This window comes from Puccinia triticina, chromosome 5A (genome assembly GCF_026914185.1).
Source record: "Puccinia triticina chromosome 5A, complete sequence".
Classification (NCBI taxonomy): domain Eukaryota; kingdom Fungi; phylum Basidiomycota; class Pucciniomycetes; order Pucciniales; family Pucciniaceae; genus Puccinia; species Puccinia triticina.
In genome coordinates, this window is record NC_070562.1 from 2,496,447 (window position 1) to 2,513,330 (window position 16,884).

Genomic DNA, 16,884 nt, shown 5'->3' on the forward strand with positions numbered 1-16,884 from the left:
AAACGCTTGAAGCAGTTGCATAGCAATCGGTAAAAAAACCTGGCTTTAACTTTGACGCGGTCCAACTCATTTAAGATTTCCATTATCATGTACTTAAATATGTTTTTGCAATTATTCGTCTCCGGGAAAGCCACGTTCAACGTAGAACCCTGACATGCGCGGCTTGTCCAGTCGCACTGTGCATCAGGCTTTGGAAAATAGTCTGGGGTGGTATTCATAGATAATACTGCGGGGGAGGAGTCGGGAGACTGCGGTACTTGATCACGTGACAGGGAGGGTTCATCTCTGCGGAATACAGCAGCGAATACGGCCTACGTTAACGTACAAACCCCATTGGCCACGCAGTTCTACACAGCTTGCGTGAAGAGGTGTCATACCGTAGCTGAGGCTCGGGCTTCAGGTTGAATTTGAAAAATATTTCGTGCATGAGCATCCCCACCCATTTTTCAGAGATCCTTGATGCTTCCAAGCCTGGAGCATCAAACGTCTGAAGCAGATTGCAGGTTGGGCTCGCTTTTTCATGCTGTTTCTGGGGATCACAAGATAGATACATACTGAGCTGCGGCCTGTGAAGCTCTGGATGTCACAAGCTAGAGAAATGTCCGCGGGTTTTCCAAAGTAAATAAAGACGTTCCGGCTCGGGCGCCGGGCCGCATCGGGTGCCGACACTTGCGTGCCGAGGTTGGGCATAATGGACAGGAAGTTGCCACTGTTTCCCTGCGAAATATCGGCAATCCAGAACTCCTACGCAGATCACCAGAGCTATCAAAGAAGCCCCTGATGGACCGTCCCGGACAGCCCTTCGCCCCAACCGAGTGGGACTCAATCCTCATCCGGTCACTTTCGGTCTTACCCAGGATCCAAGCTTCCGTCGCTTCTCAGCCAAGCCAGCTGCACCCTGCCTTGGTCCATCTAAGGGTCATTCCTCGGGCCGGCTTCTCGAGCTCGATCGCCTCCGACCAGCTCGGCCCGGACACGCTTTCCTACTTCGAGCTGTCCCAAACCATCACCGATGCGCTTAGTCCAGCGCGTGAGGAGACATACCAGTCGGCCATCCATCTGCTCTACAAACTCGGCAGCTTGATCTGCGACAGCATCAATACTCCCTTGGCGCTTAATAGAGACGACTCTGGTGGTCATCAACCTCTCCACAATCATCCGACGGGCTTTGATTTTGAGCTCGCCATCGAGTTCCCCAGTCTCATCAGCCTCGCCAGCCGGCTCTCCGTCTCTCGATCAACCGTCTCGCCTCAGTTCACCCGGATCCACATCCAGGAGATCAAAACTTACTCTATCATCGGGATCCTGCCCCATGAACGGACCCAGAAACAAACCATGCTTGTGAGCTTGCTCTTGTCGACCTGTACAGGCTCGTCGTTTGATATACAAGGCCTAACCCGATCGGTTTATGAGGCGAGCATTCTCCACCTCTTTCTCTGAAATTGAAAACTCCTCACTAACCCAACTTTTCTCCTGGATCATAATATCGTAGGCGGTCACTGAGAGCAGCTTTCAAACTGTCGAAGCATTGGCCGACTGTATTGCAAAGCATGTCTTGGCTTTCCAAAACAATCCATCCTCGAAATTCATTTCCAAAGTTACCGTCACTGTTGAGAAGCCTGAAGCGGTCAGTTGTGCATCCGGCGCCGGCGTGGAAATCACCCGATCATCGAGTTGAACCACAAGCTCATATTGATATGCTTTCTCGCTTACAAACATGTAACTAGCTAGCCAAGCAGTTTTGTCCAAGTCGGTCTAATATGTCCACGTGTCAGCTTTACCTTTCTCTGATTCACAAAGTAAGGAATATCAATTTCGAGTAGCACCACCAACAGTTAGAAAAGTGGCTTGTGCGGTGAATAATACATGTAGCAAGAGAGGAAATGAATACTCAGATAAAAGAAGACAAAAGGAGAAGGAAGAGAAAAAAGATCTACTTTTAAGAGATAACTAAATGGATGGTATCAGAGGTCCCAAGAGGATAGTCGCGATGATGACCAGGAGAGAACGCGTCAAGTGCCACGGCCTGAAGCAAGAACGCGCCGCGCGTCAAGAAGCACATCTTCATCTCGACCAGAAGGTGTCCATCATCATTCGCGTCATTTTCGCCCAACATCACTGTCCTCGACCCTCCATAGTTGTCCTGATGATGAGGAGGGGGAGCAGGAAGAGGATCGTCGTGGCGGTCCTGGTCCTGAGCGACACCCTCAATCAGATAGATCGGCGACTCGCTTTCATCACCTGTTGTATGGCTTGTAGACTCGATGATCGTCCCGTCTAATCGCATCACTTTCACCAAACAATCGACTTTCCTCTTCATCCCTGTAAGCCAAACAAATTCACCTTTTCTTCAATTTCTCTATTCGAGTTGGTAGAAAAGGATGGGGGGTGATAATGAAGAGGGGAGAGGGAGAAATGGGCACCTGATTGGTTTTTGATCTTGATAAAGACCGAATAAAACCGATCGGTTTCGAGTGAAGCTTCAGGTCTCAGGGAAGATCGAGCAGGGTGATCGAGCTGATCCTCATTGCTGTGACCAAGATCTTCACTGAGAACACTCAATTGAACGGAAACCTCATGAGCCCTCAAATTGGCGACCATCTGTTGATCGACTTGGACTCCTCTTAAACTGATTTCGCCCGTCTTGTTTGTTCCAACCTTGTAATTGAAAAAAACAACAACATCAATGACATGTTAAAAATTATCAACTCCGAAGGTCATGAAAAGATCTATAGAAGACTTACTTCGCGCCACTCCATCTTGATAGTATTCAGAAGTCGATCCTTGATCCAAAACTTTAACAGCTCCGCATGCGCCACCTTCTCCTTTGATAAGCGCCTATGATTGCGATCCTTATGAGCTGGTCCATTCACACCACCATCATCGACAGTGTCATTGACGTTTTTGTTGTATTTGTGATGGGCGACAACAAATTGACGATCAATCAAGCAAGGGATCGATTTTTCAGAATCGAGTTGAGTGACTTGGACCGGTTCGATCTCGATCAAAAACCTAAACAATCATAGCATCATGTTAGTTTCATAAATCTAAGCATGATGGTTTCCTTGCGGCAGCAAAGTGTGGATCCATACTAACGCGTGAGTTGAGCCGGGTTGGATAACTTGTTTCTGGCTATTTTTGATAAATGATTGGGAGTCGTCTTTGCCACCTACAATGGTTTTTTTTTTTTGACTTAGCCCCCTCTTCTTTCAAACAAAGATGAAGCGGTAACTACCTTTAGCTTCCACCTCGAACACCTGTCCGCCTTGAGCCGAATTTTGGACTTTGATGACAAGCATACCACCAGGCAAGCTTTCGAATCCAACAATGTTGAGAGATTTCTGAACAGACAAGCCAATACTCCATTCGAGATGTCTTTTCAGATTTAATCCACCATCCACATCGTACTCGATCCTCACGCCCACTGACCGGCAGCCAGCCTTACCCAAACACTTCAATCTGACCCAGCCCGTCTCAAGAGGATCGATCGACTCGGTCCATGTGACACTCAGCACTGGCCGGTGCACGAGTTCATATTCCAGTTGGTATCGCTCATAGATTGTGTGGTGATTACTTTGTGGGTCGTCTAGTAACTTCTTCATCTGGTCACTCAAACTATCTTGCACGGCCACATCGACCCAATCCGCCCTCACTTTAGAGCTATTCATGACCTTGATTTCGATCGTTACCCTAATTGAAGTAAACCGTTTGAGACGATAATTTCTTTTAATTGAATTCTCCTTTGAGCTCAAAACAGACCACTCACACCTCGCCATCATAGACCATCACCCCACCACCCCCAGCCAGTTCCTCGCAGCCACTGACGATCCTCAAAAACGGCAAGCCGTCAACCACTTCACAGCTCAGTAATTCGTCTTCGTCTTTTCTGTTCCATTTCGGCTTTCCAACCGGTAGTATGAACTCTTGAGGCTCGTCGCACCCGATCAACTGCACATGGCATCCTTTGATCTTTAAAGTCCCACTCGACAACGGAACCCCGGACAATGCCACCGTCTTTACCGTGCGGGACTTGACCACAGTCTGCGTTTTCACTGCTTCAAACGGTATTCCAATCGTACTGAACAAGACCAAATCTTGTTAGCATCTTCGCTGCGGTAAGAGGCGTGAAGTGTTTCAGGGTCAATACCTTAAACTAATCATCAATATTTCCAGGTCGATTGACATGGGGTTCTGTAAAGTGACCAAGACATTGATCGGTTCATCTTGAACCATCTTTAAAGGAAGCGCCTTGTCTTTCCCCATGCCGGTGGGTGTGCGATTGTGGTTGTAATAAAACGTTGGCAATGGTATCTGGGCTGTCCCGGCGTGAGAATCTGTCTGTACGAGCGGGCGTTTGTGATACGGCGTGAGTGCGTGCCGATTGGACAATCTAAGCGGGCAATTCGGACCCTGGTGACAGTTTAGTATTCGGCTGCACGGCAGATATCGATGATTTTGTCCAGTGATGAGGTTCTCCACTTACGGAACAAGCTCCAGCGTCAGGATGATCTCCCTTGGCCCCCAATAGTCTAGCGATGGATGGGAGAGAGACTTGAACAACCAATTTATCCTTCTATCATCATCTTTGATCTCAAGGTCATGTAATCCCTGATGATCAAGGAACTCGTTCAGCTTCAGTCGAAACTTCAATTCGCTGAAGTTTTCATCCAATTGACTGCAAGCTATCACTGCGTCCATCAAGATTCCAAGCTGAAGCTCTTTCCATCCTGCTTGAGCTTGATCAATCCCGCCGATGCGATGATCAATCACGACAGGTTGATGACCCAGCTTGTCGATAGGAACCCGAAACGACCTGCACACTTCCTCAACCAGCTTGACCAGCTCCTGGCGACCCGGTAGTGGGATTGATCCACGAAATTTGCCGATCTGTTCCACAACTACACCGACCAATTCCCGTTTGAACCAGGTTGCCTTCCTCATAAAGCCGATCGTCTCAAACACGCCTACTAATTTGCTTAGCGCGCGAATTCGGTCCTCTGCATAGCGTAATCCATCAACGGCCAATTCCACCAGGGATCCGATTCGGTTGATGTCTAAACGGACTTCCAGAGAGGACGGCTTGAGATGGTCGGCTTTGCGACGCGGGGCGAGATGGTTCCCCAAAAGCATTCGCAATAGCTCCCCATCTGTACGTTCAACTGGCGATTCTCGTAGCTCAATCAGCTCAAGTTTGAAATCCAAGAGTCGTATGACTGATTCCACGAATACCAAAGGCTCGACAGATTCTGGATTTCCATGGATCAACGTCCCATCAAATGATCTTGAGAGGGCTTTGGAATACGTTTCAATGGCTAGTTCCAAGTCGTCTAGAATTTCTTGTACGCCATTTTCGATCACCAGACCAGCAAGTAATGAAAGCATCTTGGCGACTGCCAGTCCTTCGAGTGCTGCAGCCCACCATACATAGTCGCTGGCTGATTTGAGATGACCGATGGCTTCGTTATAGATCTTGAGCGCATTGATTGGTTTTGCAGCCAGAAGTTCTAGATCAGCTTCTACCTTTCTGATCCGACCGATATGCTTTTTACGGACTCGTGAGTCGATTGGAGGAGGAGAGAATGAGGCAGGACTCCGGTTCTCGCTATTTAATAGTCGATTGTTGACTGCAGGGGGGACCGAGGTAGATTGAGTGGGCTCCTCTGGGCGCGTACCACGAGCAGGAACTGGTTCAGATGAAAGCTTCAAGTCGCTCAGCATGTACGCCATCGGTTGACGAGCCTTGGGGGCAGCCAATTTTGAGGATGATGCTTGGGATTGAGACATGCCAGCTGGGGCTTGATCGGGTGGAGTGGGTAGTGCTGGATTTGGGATCAAATGCAGAGGTGGTAAGATTGGGATCGAATCAAACAGAGCTGAATTATAGGATTGTCTTGGAGTTTCTAAACTTGAGGTCGATTGGAGAACAGCTGACTAGTAGACAGGAAGTAAAGGGTCTGGCTGTAAGGAAGATCAGGTTGATGGAGCATATACATGGATATATGTGAAAGAGCATATTTATTCTTTTTTTTTGTGTAAGAAATTGAAGGTAAGACTGACGAGATGTTCAAAAGATCGGATGAGATCGGAGGCGAATTCGGTAATCAGGCGTTGGAGATAAAACTTTTGATCGCCAACATGAGGTATGAGGACCAATCCTTCGACGTTATCGCGCTGGTTGTCGGTTGGATAGAAACCAAAGCATCTCCCGACTGGCGTTCTGGGATGATGAGTGGCCAGCAAGAGCTCGAAGGATCTGAGTGCATCGTTGAGGGTACCACAGCTCGGATTGGAACGAGTGGATGGCAGCGGGTTTGATGATGGGTGGTGGTGGTGGTGGTGGTGGTGGTCAGAGGATGGGCCCCAATGGGAACAGTCGACGATTCCGATGATTCCGAATGGCTTCCGGTGTGGCTGAAAGGTGTGGAGGAACTTGTGGTAGATCGAGGAGGGGGAGAAGAAGTAGGTGGAGTTGAAGTTGAGCAGCAGCTGAGGCTGAGGATGGCTGGATGGGTTGAGTGAGGGGGAGTGCGGGGGGGACTGGGTTGGGTTGGTTGCTGAGCTGAGTTCGGAGAGGGGGAAGGTGGAGAACTGCTTGAAGAGCTGTACGATGTGGGTGAATGTTTCTGGGCTGATGGGCTGGATGGGGACGAGCAGGATGGTGGGTGTTGCGAGTGCGATGATCGATGGATGGTGGTCGATGGCCATCGGAGTCCAGCCAGTTCGTGATGGTTGGTGGCTGGGATGGCCAGCAGTGCCCAGTGGTCAGGACTCAAGAAGAACTGCGATGACGTCATTAGACCCCTCTCGAACTGCGCACTGCTCAGCTCAGAGCGCTCAACGCGGCTCCGAATAACCTTTAGGAGAATCGAACCTAGGGCCATCCAGGCTCAATGTTGGCGATGCGGACACTTCAAGACCGCATTTCACATACACAAAACCCTGACATGACGTCATAGCCGCATGTGATCTCGGTTCAGTCGTTTTGAGAGCATTCCCGACATTCCTCCTGTCCTGACCATCCCGACCGTGCACCCACCCAACACCATCATCTCCTGAACTTCAAATCTATCCTCACTCCTATCGATCACCCACCCCATCTCCGCTAAACAACGATAGCAGTCATCTCACTTTCATCAGTGGAACGTAAGCAGCTTTGATTTTTATATAATCAGTTGGTCGGTCAACAACTCTTCAGCTAACTCCTGCTGCGCTTGCCCAACATTTGCTATCGTTATTCCCCGCTTCCATCCCTTGCGTAGTTCCGATCAAAAGCTCCATTTCGCATCTGTATTCAAAGAAAAGAAATCATGTCGAGTCCGATCGATTTCAACCAAAAGGTTTGTCATCTTATCCTGGGTTAAAGTCGGAACTCTGAAACCCAGCTGATGAATATTTTGACCTTTGGCCATATCAGACCGTAATTGTCACAGGGGCTGGTGGGGGCTTAGGGAAATGTTACGCCATATTCTTTGCCTCCCGTGGGGCCAATGTGGTGGTCAATGACATGAGCAAAGACGCTGCCGATAAGGTTGTCAATGAAATCAAGAAATCAGGCAGAGGAAATGCTCTAGCGAATTACGACAATGTGGTCGAGGGTCACAAAATTGTTAAACAAGCAGTTGATAACTTTGGTACCGTTCATGTGAGTCGTCGAACAGATTATTTCTGTTGCACCATTCTTTATCCTCTGCTCTGTGTTATTTCGATCTAATAGCTGCTCACATTCTTCACAGATTCTTATCAACAATGCTGGTATTTTGAGAGACAAGTCATTCAAGTCGATGTCAGATCAAGAATGGGATCTCGTCCAAGCCGTTCATGTCCAAGGGCCCTATGCTTGTACCAAGGCCGCTTGGCCCATCATGAGAAAGCAAAAATATGGGCGAATCATCAATGTATGTGCGATTCATCTCTATCAAGACACCGGGGTATACTGAGTTCAACATCTGATCTGCCACAGACCGCATCGGCTGCAGGCCTCTACGGAAATTTCGGGTCAGTCACCTGAGTTGCATCGCGTATTTGTTTGTTCCCTTTAGTGCTGATCGATAAACCAACACAATCACATGTAATCTGGGACAATCAGGCAAGCGAACTACTCGGCCGCTAAACTCTCTCAGGTCACCTTTTCTAAAACCCTGGCTCGTGAAGGAGCGAAGTATAACATTCTCGTTAATGCGATCGCACCTGTGGCAGCATCTCAAATGACTGCTACGATCATGCCGCCAGAAATGTTGAAGGAGCTCACACCCGAAGCAATAGTCCCTCTGGTTGCATATTTGGTATCTGAGGAAAATACACAAGAAAGCGGTCAAGTGTTTGAAGCTGGGGCTGGATGGTATGGAAAACTTCGAAGGGAAAGATGCCGTGGGGCGGTCTTCAAAACTGATGAGAGCTTTACCCCATCTGCTGTACGCACCTTCCCCCAACTTCCAGAGTCTGTTCAGCGGCTGATTTAGCTCTTTCTACTCATTCTCCTTCCACATACATTCCGCAGGTTATGGCAAGATTTGATGAGATCAATGACTTCGACAAGCCGACTTACCCTGAGAACATCACAGATGCCAATTACTTGGAGTTCTTAGAAAAAGCCAAGAGCCTTTCTTCCAACAAACAGTCTCCTTCGCCGGTAGAATTCCGTGGCAAAACCGTCTTGGTCACTGGAGCTGGAAATGGAGTAAGTCGAGGTTAATTCACCACATCGTGCATACTTATCCGGGTATGAATTGATGAAATCCTGGGTCCAAATTTCCAGCTTGGCCGTGCATACGCGCTGATGTTCGGTAAACTTGGAGCGAACGTTGTCGTCAATGATATGAGTAAAGATGCTTGCGAGAAGGTAGTCAGTGAAGTCAAACAACTGGGAGCTCGGGCTGTCGCCAATGTCTCATCTGTGGAAGACGGCCAGAAGGTCGTTAATGCCGCGATGGAAAGCTTTGGAGAACTTCACGTCGTCATCAATAATGCCGGTATCTTGCGCGATAAAAGCTTTCACAGTATGTCCGATGCCGAGTGGGATATCGTTCTGCGTGTACATTTGCGAGGAACATACAGTGTTTCCCATGCCGCTTGGCCGATTTTTTTGAAACAAAAGTATGGTAGAATTCTCAACACCACGAGTGCTGTAGGTATCTATGGTAATTTTGGACAAGTGAGTTGTCATATTTTATATACCTTTTCTCAGTGGCTTCGTTTCAAGGGCCACTTACTCAAGTTGGTAATAACTTTCACTCAACAGGCCAATTACAGCACGGCCAAGGCAGGAATCCTGGGGTTGACTCAGACCTTAGCTCTTGAGGGACGGAAGCATAATATTTTGTGCAACACGATCGCGCCTAATGCCGGAACTTCCATGACAGCCACCATCTGGCCCGACGAGATGGTTCAAGCTTTTAAACCCGATTACGTAGCACCGTTGGTAGGATTTTTGACCAGTGAAGCCAATCAAGACACCACCGGGAAGTTGTACGAAGTCAGCGGTGGCTGGTGCGCAGCTGTGAGATGGCAGCGATCTTTTGGATACTCAGTAAGTAAGGTTACTAGGCATCGCGGAAAAATATTGCATACTAATATCTAATTTTCCAGTTCCCCGCTGGTAAAGTAAGCCCAGAAAAGCTTAAGGGGAAATGGAGCCAAGTCGTTAAATTTGACGAGAGAGCTACACATCCGACGAGTACTACCGAAGCTTTGCAGCAGATTGTGGCCAACTTTGGTGCGGAAGAAGAATCGGAGGAATCTTCATCCGGTGGCTCTGCTGCAGATTACTCTGATCCAGAAGATTCCGAACTGGTCGCAACCGCCAAGAAAGCTGTACCGGAAACCATGGAGTATACTTTTACCGAAAAGGAGTGTATCTTATACAATCTGGGAATCGGCGCCAACGAGAAACAGTTGAAGTACGTCTACGAAGCCGATGAGGACTTTCAAGTTATTCCAACCTTTGGGGTGATCCCGCAATTCCCATCTTCAAGCCAAATGCCCGGTTAGTATCTCACTTAGAGTCTTTGGTAGAAATTCACCATGAAGCGTGTTGCTAATCGGTGCTCTATTTCCTACCCAGTCGACTGGCTTCCTAACTTTAGTCCAATGATGCTTCTACATGGCGAGCAGTATCTCGCGATTAAGAAGTTTCCGATTCCAACCTGTGGTACATTTGTGAATCAATCACGGCTGATGGAGGCCACTGACAAAGGAAAAGCGGCGGCGGTAGTGACTATCACCCATACCTATGACAAGCAATCGGGCGAATTATTGTTCGAAAATCAAAGCACAGTATTCATCCGTGGATCTGGTGGGTTTGGAGGAAAGAAAACCTCGAGTGATCGTGGTGCAGCATCAGCCCCAAACAAGCCACCCACCCGAAAACCGGACGCGGTCATCGCTGAAAAGACCGACTCGAAGCAAGCTGCCTTGTATCGTTTGAGCGGCGACTTCAATCCGCTGCACATCGACCCGTCGTTCTCTGCGGTGGGTGGATTCGAAAATCCGATCTTACACGGACTCTGTTTCTTTGGTATTTCGGGCAAACACATCTACGAAAAATTCGGGCCTTTCAAGGACATCAAGGTTCGCTTCGTAGGCTCGGTTTATCCGGGCGAGACTATAGAAACCCACATGTGGAAGGAGGGGAACAAAGTCATCTTTGGTATGCTTGTTAATCTATGCTCTTTTCCACGTGTGACTGATTGCCCCTACTTTCGCTAGTGACCAAATGCAAGGAGAGAGACACGGTCGTCTTGGGCAGCGCTGCTGCCACTTTGGCCTGATCCAGAAGATCTTGATCATTCAGCTCTGTTACAATCAGAAAGCAACTACCGGCGTATCATTCATCTACACGTAAAAAAATTAGAAAAAAAATACAAGCCTAAACTATCAAGCAAACCTCACTCTCCTCCATCTCATCCGTCTTTGAGTCTTGCCCCCTATTTTGTCAGAACTGTATAACAGACTATATGTACTCGCTGTAGACTTGTGACTAAATCTATGTTCAAAACAACATGATTTATCCCCAGAAAGAGTCTCATTTTTGTCAGGTACTAGAACTAGGCACCACGGATGGTCCCACCGGCAAAAATTTGATCAGACTGCCTTTTCCATCCGATCTCCCAGCGAGCTTCCTATCCAGAGGCAGCCTCACCCTCGGAGATTTGATGATCAGGTTGCCGAGTCTGCAAGGCGAAGGTCTGCATGCTGGTCGATTGCCAAGGCTTAGTCTAACTGACAACATGTATTTGCTGGCCAACCGCCGGCGGGTTGACTTTGGGACCCTGGGCAATCGGAATACCGACAAGCAAGTCACACCGATTTTTATTTCGAGCTTAACAAAGCCTCTCTGGAGGAGGGCCCCGCAGGGTCTCTGTCTCACAGAGAGGCTTGTCCCCAAGCGAGAGGGGTGCCTTTTCCACCAGCAAAACTCCCATACTGAAAACTGGGAGAACTTCAGAGCACTGCCGGGCTCCGGGTCTCACACGGTACCCGTGGTGCTTTTCGCGGGTACCTTTTGTTTTTTTCCTCCAAAAACCTGTGCCATGTCTTGCGGTGTGCTACATAGGTCATGGCGGGTACCCTTCAGACTTACCATTGGGTCGGGGAGGACTGAATTGCCAATGATTTTTATTGGATCAAATAAATTGAGTCAAATTAGTGGTGATTTGGGCTGCAGTCCCTGAGTTCAACTTGAAATTGTTGGATAACCCATCCACCCAAAAAATCATTGGCAATGGTTTCAAAAAATTTCATTTTTTATCATTCTTGTTGCATGCCCTACTGCAAACTTAACTAAGTCCCTCTCTTGCCTGAGGCTTTGCCAGAGGGACTTATGACTTATCAGGAATTCTTGCGTGAGAGAACCGGATATTTCAGCCCTAATTTTGTTACATCCGCCGTTGTAGAACTCACAGGGATGGATGGGTAATCAAAGTTACTTTGAGGGGGAAATAAATTGTATGATAGGTTGAAAGGCTATTACAATCTACGGGTGGTTTGAAAGACCTGCCCCTCTAATAGTACTATGCAAATAACCAAGAGTCTTGTAATCAATATTTAAGAAAATGTGGCAGATTCCAAGATAGCTCTTACTTTTATATAGTAATCTCTATCAGACCTAAATATCTAATTCAATGTGTTTTTTTAGACCGGTTATAACTAAGGATAACGTGGTTTGTTATGGTGAAGTTCCTCTACTGTTGTTGATGTTATAATTTGTACTACTACTTCTACTTCTACTACTACTACTGATATGCTAATAAGGAGAATGGGTTGTTGGTTGGTTGGTTGGTTGGTTGTTGGTTGGTTGTTGGTTGGTTGGTTGGTTGTTGATTGTGGGTTCTACTACTGCACTAACACTCTACTGACTGACTGACTCTACACTACTCAAGACTACTACTGCTAAACTACCATATGTGACCAGACCTCTATAGGTTGATGGTGAAAAAGAGAAATTATGGGGGGAGAAGAGCTCCTTTTATATTGAAGAGTGAGGGATTTTAGCTCCAGGGGAATGTGTTTGAGGGAATTTAGCTGCAGGGTATCTCAGTTGCACAGCATATGTACACCTGTACTGCACAGCCACACAAACAATGAGGGAATTATGCTGCAGTGACACTATTTGTACACCTTATCTGCCTGCATATATTGCACTGCCTGATGTCATGCGTTGCTATGTACCCAAGCCACCTTCCATATCCTTCAGAATGTGTTGCTATGTAACCAAGCCACCTTCCATGCACTCTGCACCCAACTAAAATACTCCTCCTTTCCAGGATTTGGGGGTCAAAGCCTCTTTCTGGTCCTCCTTCCTTCCTCCTCCCTCATCCTTGTATCCACGTTGTGTATTCTTCCGTCCAATCCGCTGTGGCTACCAAAGAGTGTATGTATGTAAATGTTGTAACTGTTGTGTAAGATTATCCCCTCCTCTTGTAATGGGTTCCACCTGTATGTAACTGTACTATCATAAGACCTTTTCATATTTCCTTTTGGCATTGAAACAGGCACAGCACACCACACCGTATCTCATGTAATTCTCAACCATCATTCACAAGACCAACTTTTTATGCACTGCCTGCTTTTTCTCATATTTTACACATTTTTCAGATTCTCTATTTCTTAACTCAAAGTTTTTAAACATCTGATTGAGAAAATAATCCAATTTTATTAAAGACAGCAAAACATAGAAATCAGGATCAAGGGTTCCCCCTATTTTTGAATAATCAATAAAACAAAAAAAATGGGCCACTAAGTTTTTTCACAACATTATTACATAGTTACATATTTAATACCCACAATTTAACACAAAAAATAAGAAAAACTTGTGAATTGTCCCTTCCTGCCTAGCAGGTTTAAAAGACAAAACACGGATGACCCCCAGCGCGCGCAGTTAAGGCATTATGCAAAAGGGGGGTCACCGTTATGTATATCCCCTCGGACTGCGCAAGTGCGACAGCGGAGGGGTGTGAGCCAAGTGAAGCACTTGGCTGGGGAATCAACCCTCACGCTGGCCACTCACCTCTTTATATACTCGACACGCACTCAAACACCGCCAAGTGGATATTCCCATTGCAACCCGTGACAACCCCGCCTCGCCTTTCTAACTCTCTTCAGCCACGCCGAATACATACATGAGCCTATCCCAACTGAATCAGTACATCACTCAAGTCTGCCAACCCCTTTCCCCAAAAGTCCGCGTTGTCAACTAATATTTCACTTGATCCGCCCTTCAATTGACCCTTGAGACGCCCAGGCTTCCCACAAGTTACTGTTCTCACGTCTCAACGCCCCCGAAAACGATTCAGATACCCAAATCTTTCCTGTACAAGCCTTTCGTCTTGGCTTCTGCATCTTGCAATCCCCCAACCTCGCCGTTCAAGACATATCAGACCCGGCCGCTTTAAATGCCAAGGCGGTGCAGATGCACTGCTGATACCTGTAAATGCAAAAGGCAGCATACAGGAAACAGCGGCGACATTCTCAATGCTGAGGTTGAAGAAATGCATGCTGCTTCGCGCTGAGGGACATGTCAAATGCAATCTCGATGCTTTTATCTTGACCGAGTTGCTGTGTGCAGCACATGGGTTCAGCTTATGTAACTTATAGCTCTACTTAAGCACAGCTGTTCTCTCCCGCTTTGCCCATGGTCACGGAGTGAATTTTTTCCCGCTCCAAACTTTTTCTCATCTCCCTTCATTGCCCGCAGAAACTAACCCCCTTTCTTTATCGAAGTGACACAGACTCGCCATTCCAAAAACCAACAGCAGACCCGTCATATCTTCCTTGCTAAAGCTCGCCGTCGTCATATCGTTCATGGATGGCCGATAAATAGTGAGTACATAACCCAACTCCATCCTCCAACCAACGCTCTTATATTCCTCATGCTGACACTAGCATGTACAATTCTGTTTTAAACAGTTACGTAGTTCCGCCTTCCACAAACCCTGTTTGGCCAGCTATCCTCCTCTAATCCTGCAACCCTCGAACGGATTCGTGCGAGAGGGTTTCAATCGGCTTGCCCACGCTTGCAGACCTGCCAAGCCACCGACCAACAGACCCCTTCAGAACGGCGGCGCAGAACTTGAAGCAGGGCGAGCCACTGGACTTCGATGGTGCCCATGCGGCCCATGTCCTGAACCGGATGATGAGCAGCACTCCTGCTACCACACCAACAACATCCACATCAACAACAGCCCCGACAACAATGGCCGCGGGCCCAGAGCCTGTGGCGCAGGCGTTTGGCCAACTGTCTGACCCCTCACACGATGCCTAGCCACCGCCGCACGCTCCTAGTGGCTTGAGCGCCGCACGCTCCGAGTCGCTTGACGATGCACTCGGCCGTTCCCTGGCGCTCCATCTGGAGCAGCAGCTCGGTCTACATAACCCCCCGGCTGCCCGATTGACGACCATCAACTCCGTCGGCCCGTTGCCAGCCGGCTTGCTGCTCATCCCGCCCCCCACTGATTTTGTCTCCGTGGGCACTGGTGCCCCCAACACTCAGGGCCAGTCAGAGCCTACGCTGTTGCCGGTGTAGCTGTAGCAGCTGTCGCGCTTCTATGATCTTTTAGCAGACTCGGTGTTAACCAGCCCCTGGCTGACGGCCTAGATGCTCATCGACCCGCCCGAGCAGATCCTCGGCGTCGCTGTCGTCCTCCACCATCGCCATAATCAACAACTGTGGGGGACGAGACACTCAGAACGGCTTCAGACCCTGTGCAAAAACCTCAAGTCCAATAACACCCTGCTCTCCGACTCCGCAGGCGACCATTTTCGGACGATCCGCAAGCTAGACAGTTCGCCGCTGAAGTCCTTGCGCCCATGGCCGCTGCCATCCCTCTCCTTCCTAACACTGCCTGCCTAGCCGACGTATCATCAGAGATCCTCCCTCTTCCTCCCTTGTCGTCATCAACGTCGTCCAACGCCGTCGCCTGCCCCGTCCCATTTGCCATCTCCCCCCGCGCCCCAGGTTGTGCCCTGCCCCACAAAACCCCCCATCATTCTTATCCAACCAAGTCAAGTTGCTAGACGATTGCAAGCCAGTAGCCAGCAAAAAACCCCCACCCCTCTCCATTTTTGTTTCCGGGGGGCTTCAAATGTCATCTTTCTCCCCAATACTGACTCTGCTCTCCAAGCCCCTTTCAACGCAGATATGCATGTATATGATTGAAGTTGTAGCTAATGAAAGAGCCCCACTCAACACACTTCAACAAAGCATGAGAAAAACCCAAATACACAACATAGAGTTATGAAAAAATTCATGCACCATGTAAACAATAAAATACCCTCTACAAACCACATGAGCAAGTTTCACATCAAATTGGGCAGACATTTTTTTTTTACAACACAAAACCAAACCATGGAAAAAATTCAAAGTTGCAGTTTATTTCAATGAGATAAAAAAGGGATACAGGAGGAAAAGGAATGGGTTGAAGAATGATGAAGGAAGAAAATCAGAAAAGAATGGCAGATTTTTGACTTCTTGTTGTGACAAATTATCTTCCCAACATGGTGATGAAAAATAATTCTATCTAAAATTATGCATTGTACACTCTTCCACACAAATTAACCTACATGTATATTTTTTCCAATACAAAAACAAACCCCGGAAAAAAATCAAATTTGCAGTTTAATTTACCCTGTCAATGAATTTTTTTTTCAGGGGTGGAATTTAAACAAAGTTTCCGGTGTTTGGGCCGGAAGTATTGTATTGAATATATCCAATATCCCACTTGGCCTGTATCTACCACCCCTTAAGAAGCCCTTCTCTTTGGCGTCTGCGCCCCACACAACTACCATCTGCCACAGTACGTCACAAGCCAACCAGAAGCTCAACACCCCAGTCTCATCCAGCGCATCCTCCATCAGCCCCGACAGTTCTGCAAGCAACCTCGTGGCGCAATGCTGATCGGGGACGCGGGCTATCCAGAGAACGTTAGAATTTTCTTGCCATACCCGTCGCTGCAAACCCAAAAAAACCGCGACTTCAACTACACACAATCCTCCACGCAAATAATAGTCAAACAAACCTTTGGCAAGCTGAAAAACTGGTTCCGCATCCTCTTGAGGGCTCAGGCAGCTTGGCCTATTTGTGCACGCAACAATGTTTTTGCGTGTACAATATTACACAATTCTCAACCACCGGGGCGCCCTCTGCCTTCAGGACTGGGACATCCAAACCACCAAGGAAAATGACCTTGGCGCAATATTCCCGCGGGAACCCGTGCCCGGCGCCCGCCAAATATCAGGGTCCCCTGCCCCACATTAACTCTATGTGGACACGCAGGGACCAGATCAGGGATGAGTTATGCTAATCTTATTGCAAGGAGTTCGGTCCTCTTGGAACTAGGCTAAAGAAAACAAACAAATACAGACCTCTTGTAACTAGACTAAAGAAAACTA

The 16,884-nt window shown here is 47.9% G+C and overlaps 4 protein-coding genes across 4 annotated transcripts; 3 read left to right on the top strand and 1 right to left on the bottom strand.

Moving 5' to 3' along the window:
- Window positions 1-780: 780 nt before the first annotated feature.
- Window positions 781-1,678, top strand: PtA15_5A301 (uncharacterized protein; the record flags this gene model as incomplete). The annotated part of the gene is made up of 2 exons (XM_053169048.1): window positions 781-1,413; window positions 1,493-1,678. 2 exons carry the CDS (start codon window positions 781-783, stop codon window positions 1,676-1,678), a joined length of 819 nt encoding a protein of 272 aa, XP_053020283.1.
- A 261-nt stretch (window positions 1,679-1,939) lies between these two features.
- On the bottom strand, window positions 1,940-6,946 carry PtA15_5A302 (uncharacterized protein; the record flags this gene model as incomplete). The annotated part of the gene is made up of 11 exons (XM_053169049.1): window positions 1,940-2,322; window positions 2,424-2,658; window positions 2,745-3,012; window positions 3,097-3,169; window positions 3,236-3,690; window positions 3,767-4,078; window positions 4,148-4,390; window positions 4,484-5,931; window positions 6,058-6,243; window positions 6,379-6,600; window positions 6,932-6,946. The coding sequence occupies 11 exons, from the start codon at window positions 6,944-6,946 to the stop codon at window positions 1,940-1,942; spliced, it is 3,840 nt and encodes a 1,279-aa protein (XP_053020284.1).
- Window positions 6,947-7,307: 361 nt separating this feature from the next.
- PtA15_5A303 (uncharacterized protein) lies at window positions 7,308-10,766 on the top strand (the record flags this gene model as incomplete). Its single annotated transcript, XM_053169050.1, has 11 exons — window positions 7,308-7,337; window positions 7,415-7,642; window positions 7,734-7,895; window positions 7,961-7,995; window positions 8,087-8,411; window positions 8,498-8,677; window positions 8,756-9,151; window positions 9,239-9,526; window positions 9,586-9,982; window positions 10,061-10,645; window positions 10,705-10,766. 11 exons carry the CDS (start codon window positions 7,308-7,310, stop codon window positions 10,764-10,766), a joined length of 2,688 nt encoding a protein of 895 aa, XP_053020285.1.
- Window positions 10,767-13,616: 2,850 nt separating this feature from the next.
- PtA15_5A304 (uncharacterized protein) lies at window positions 13,617-15,510 on the top strand (the record flags this gene model as incomplete). The annotated part of the gene is made up of 6 exons (XM_053169051.1): window positions 13,617-13,676; window positions 13,739-13,900; window positions 14,486-14,614; window positions 14,759-15,013; window positions 15,092-15,278; window positions 15,347-15,510. The coding sequence occupies 6 exons, from the start codon at window positions 13,617-13,619 to the stop codon at window positions 15,508-15,510; spliced, it is 957 nt and encodes a 318-aa protein (XP_053020286.1).
- Between the last annotated feature and the right edge of the window lie 1,374 nt (window positions 15,511-16,884).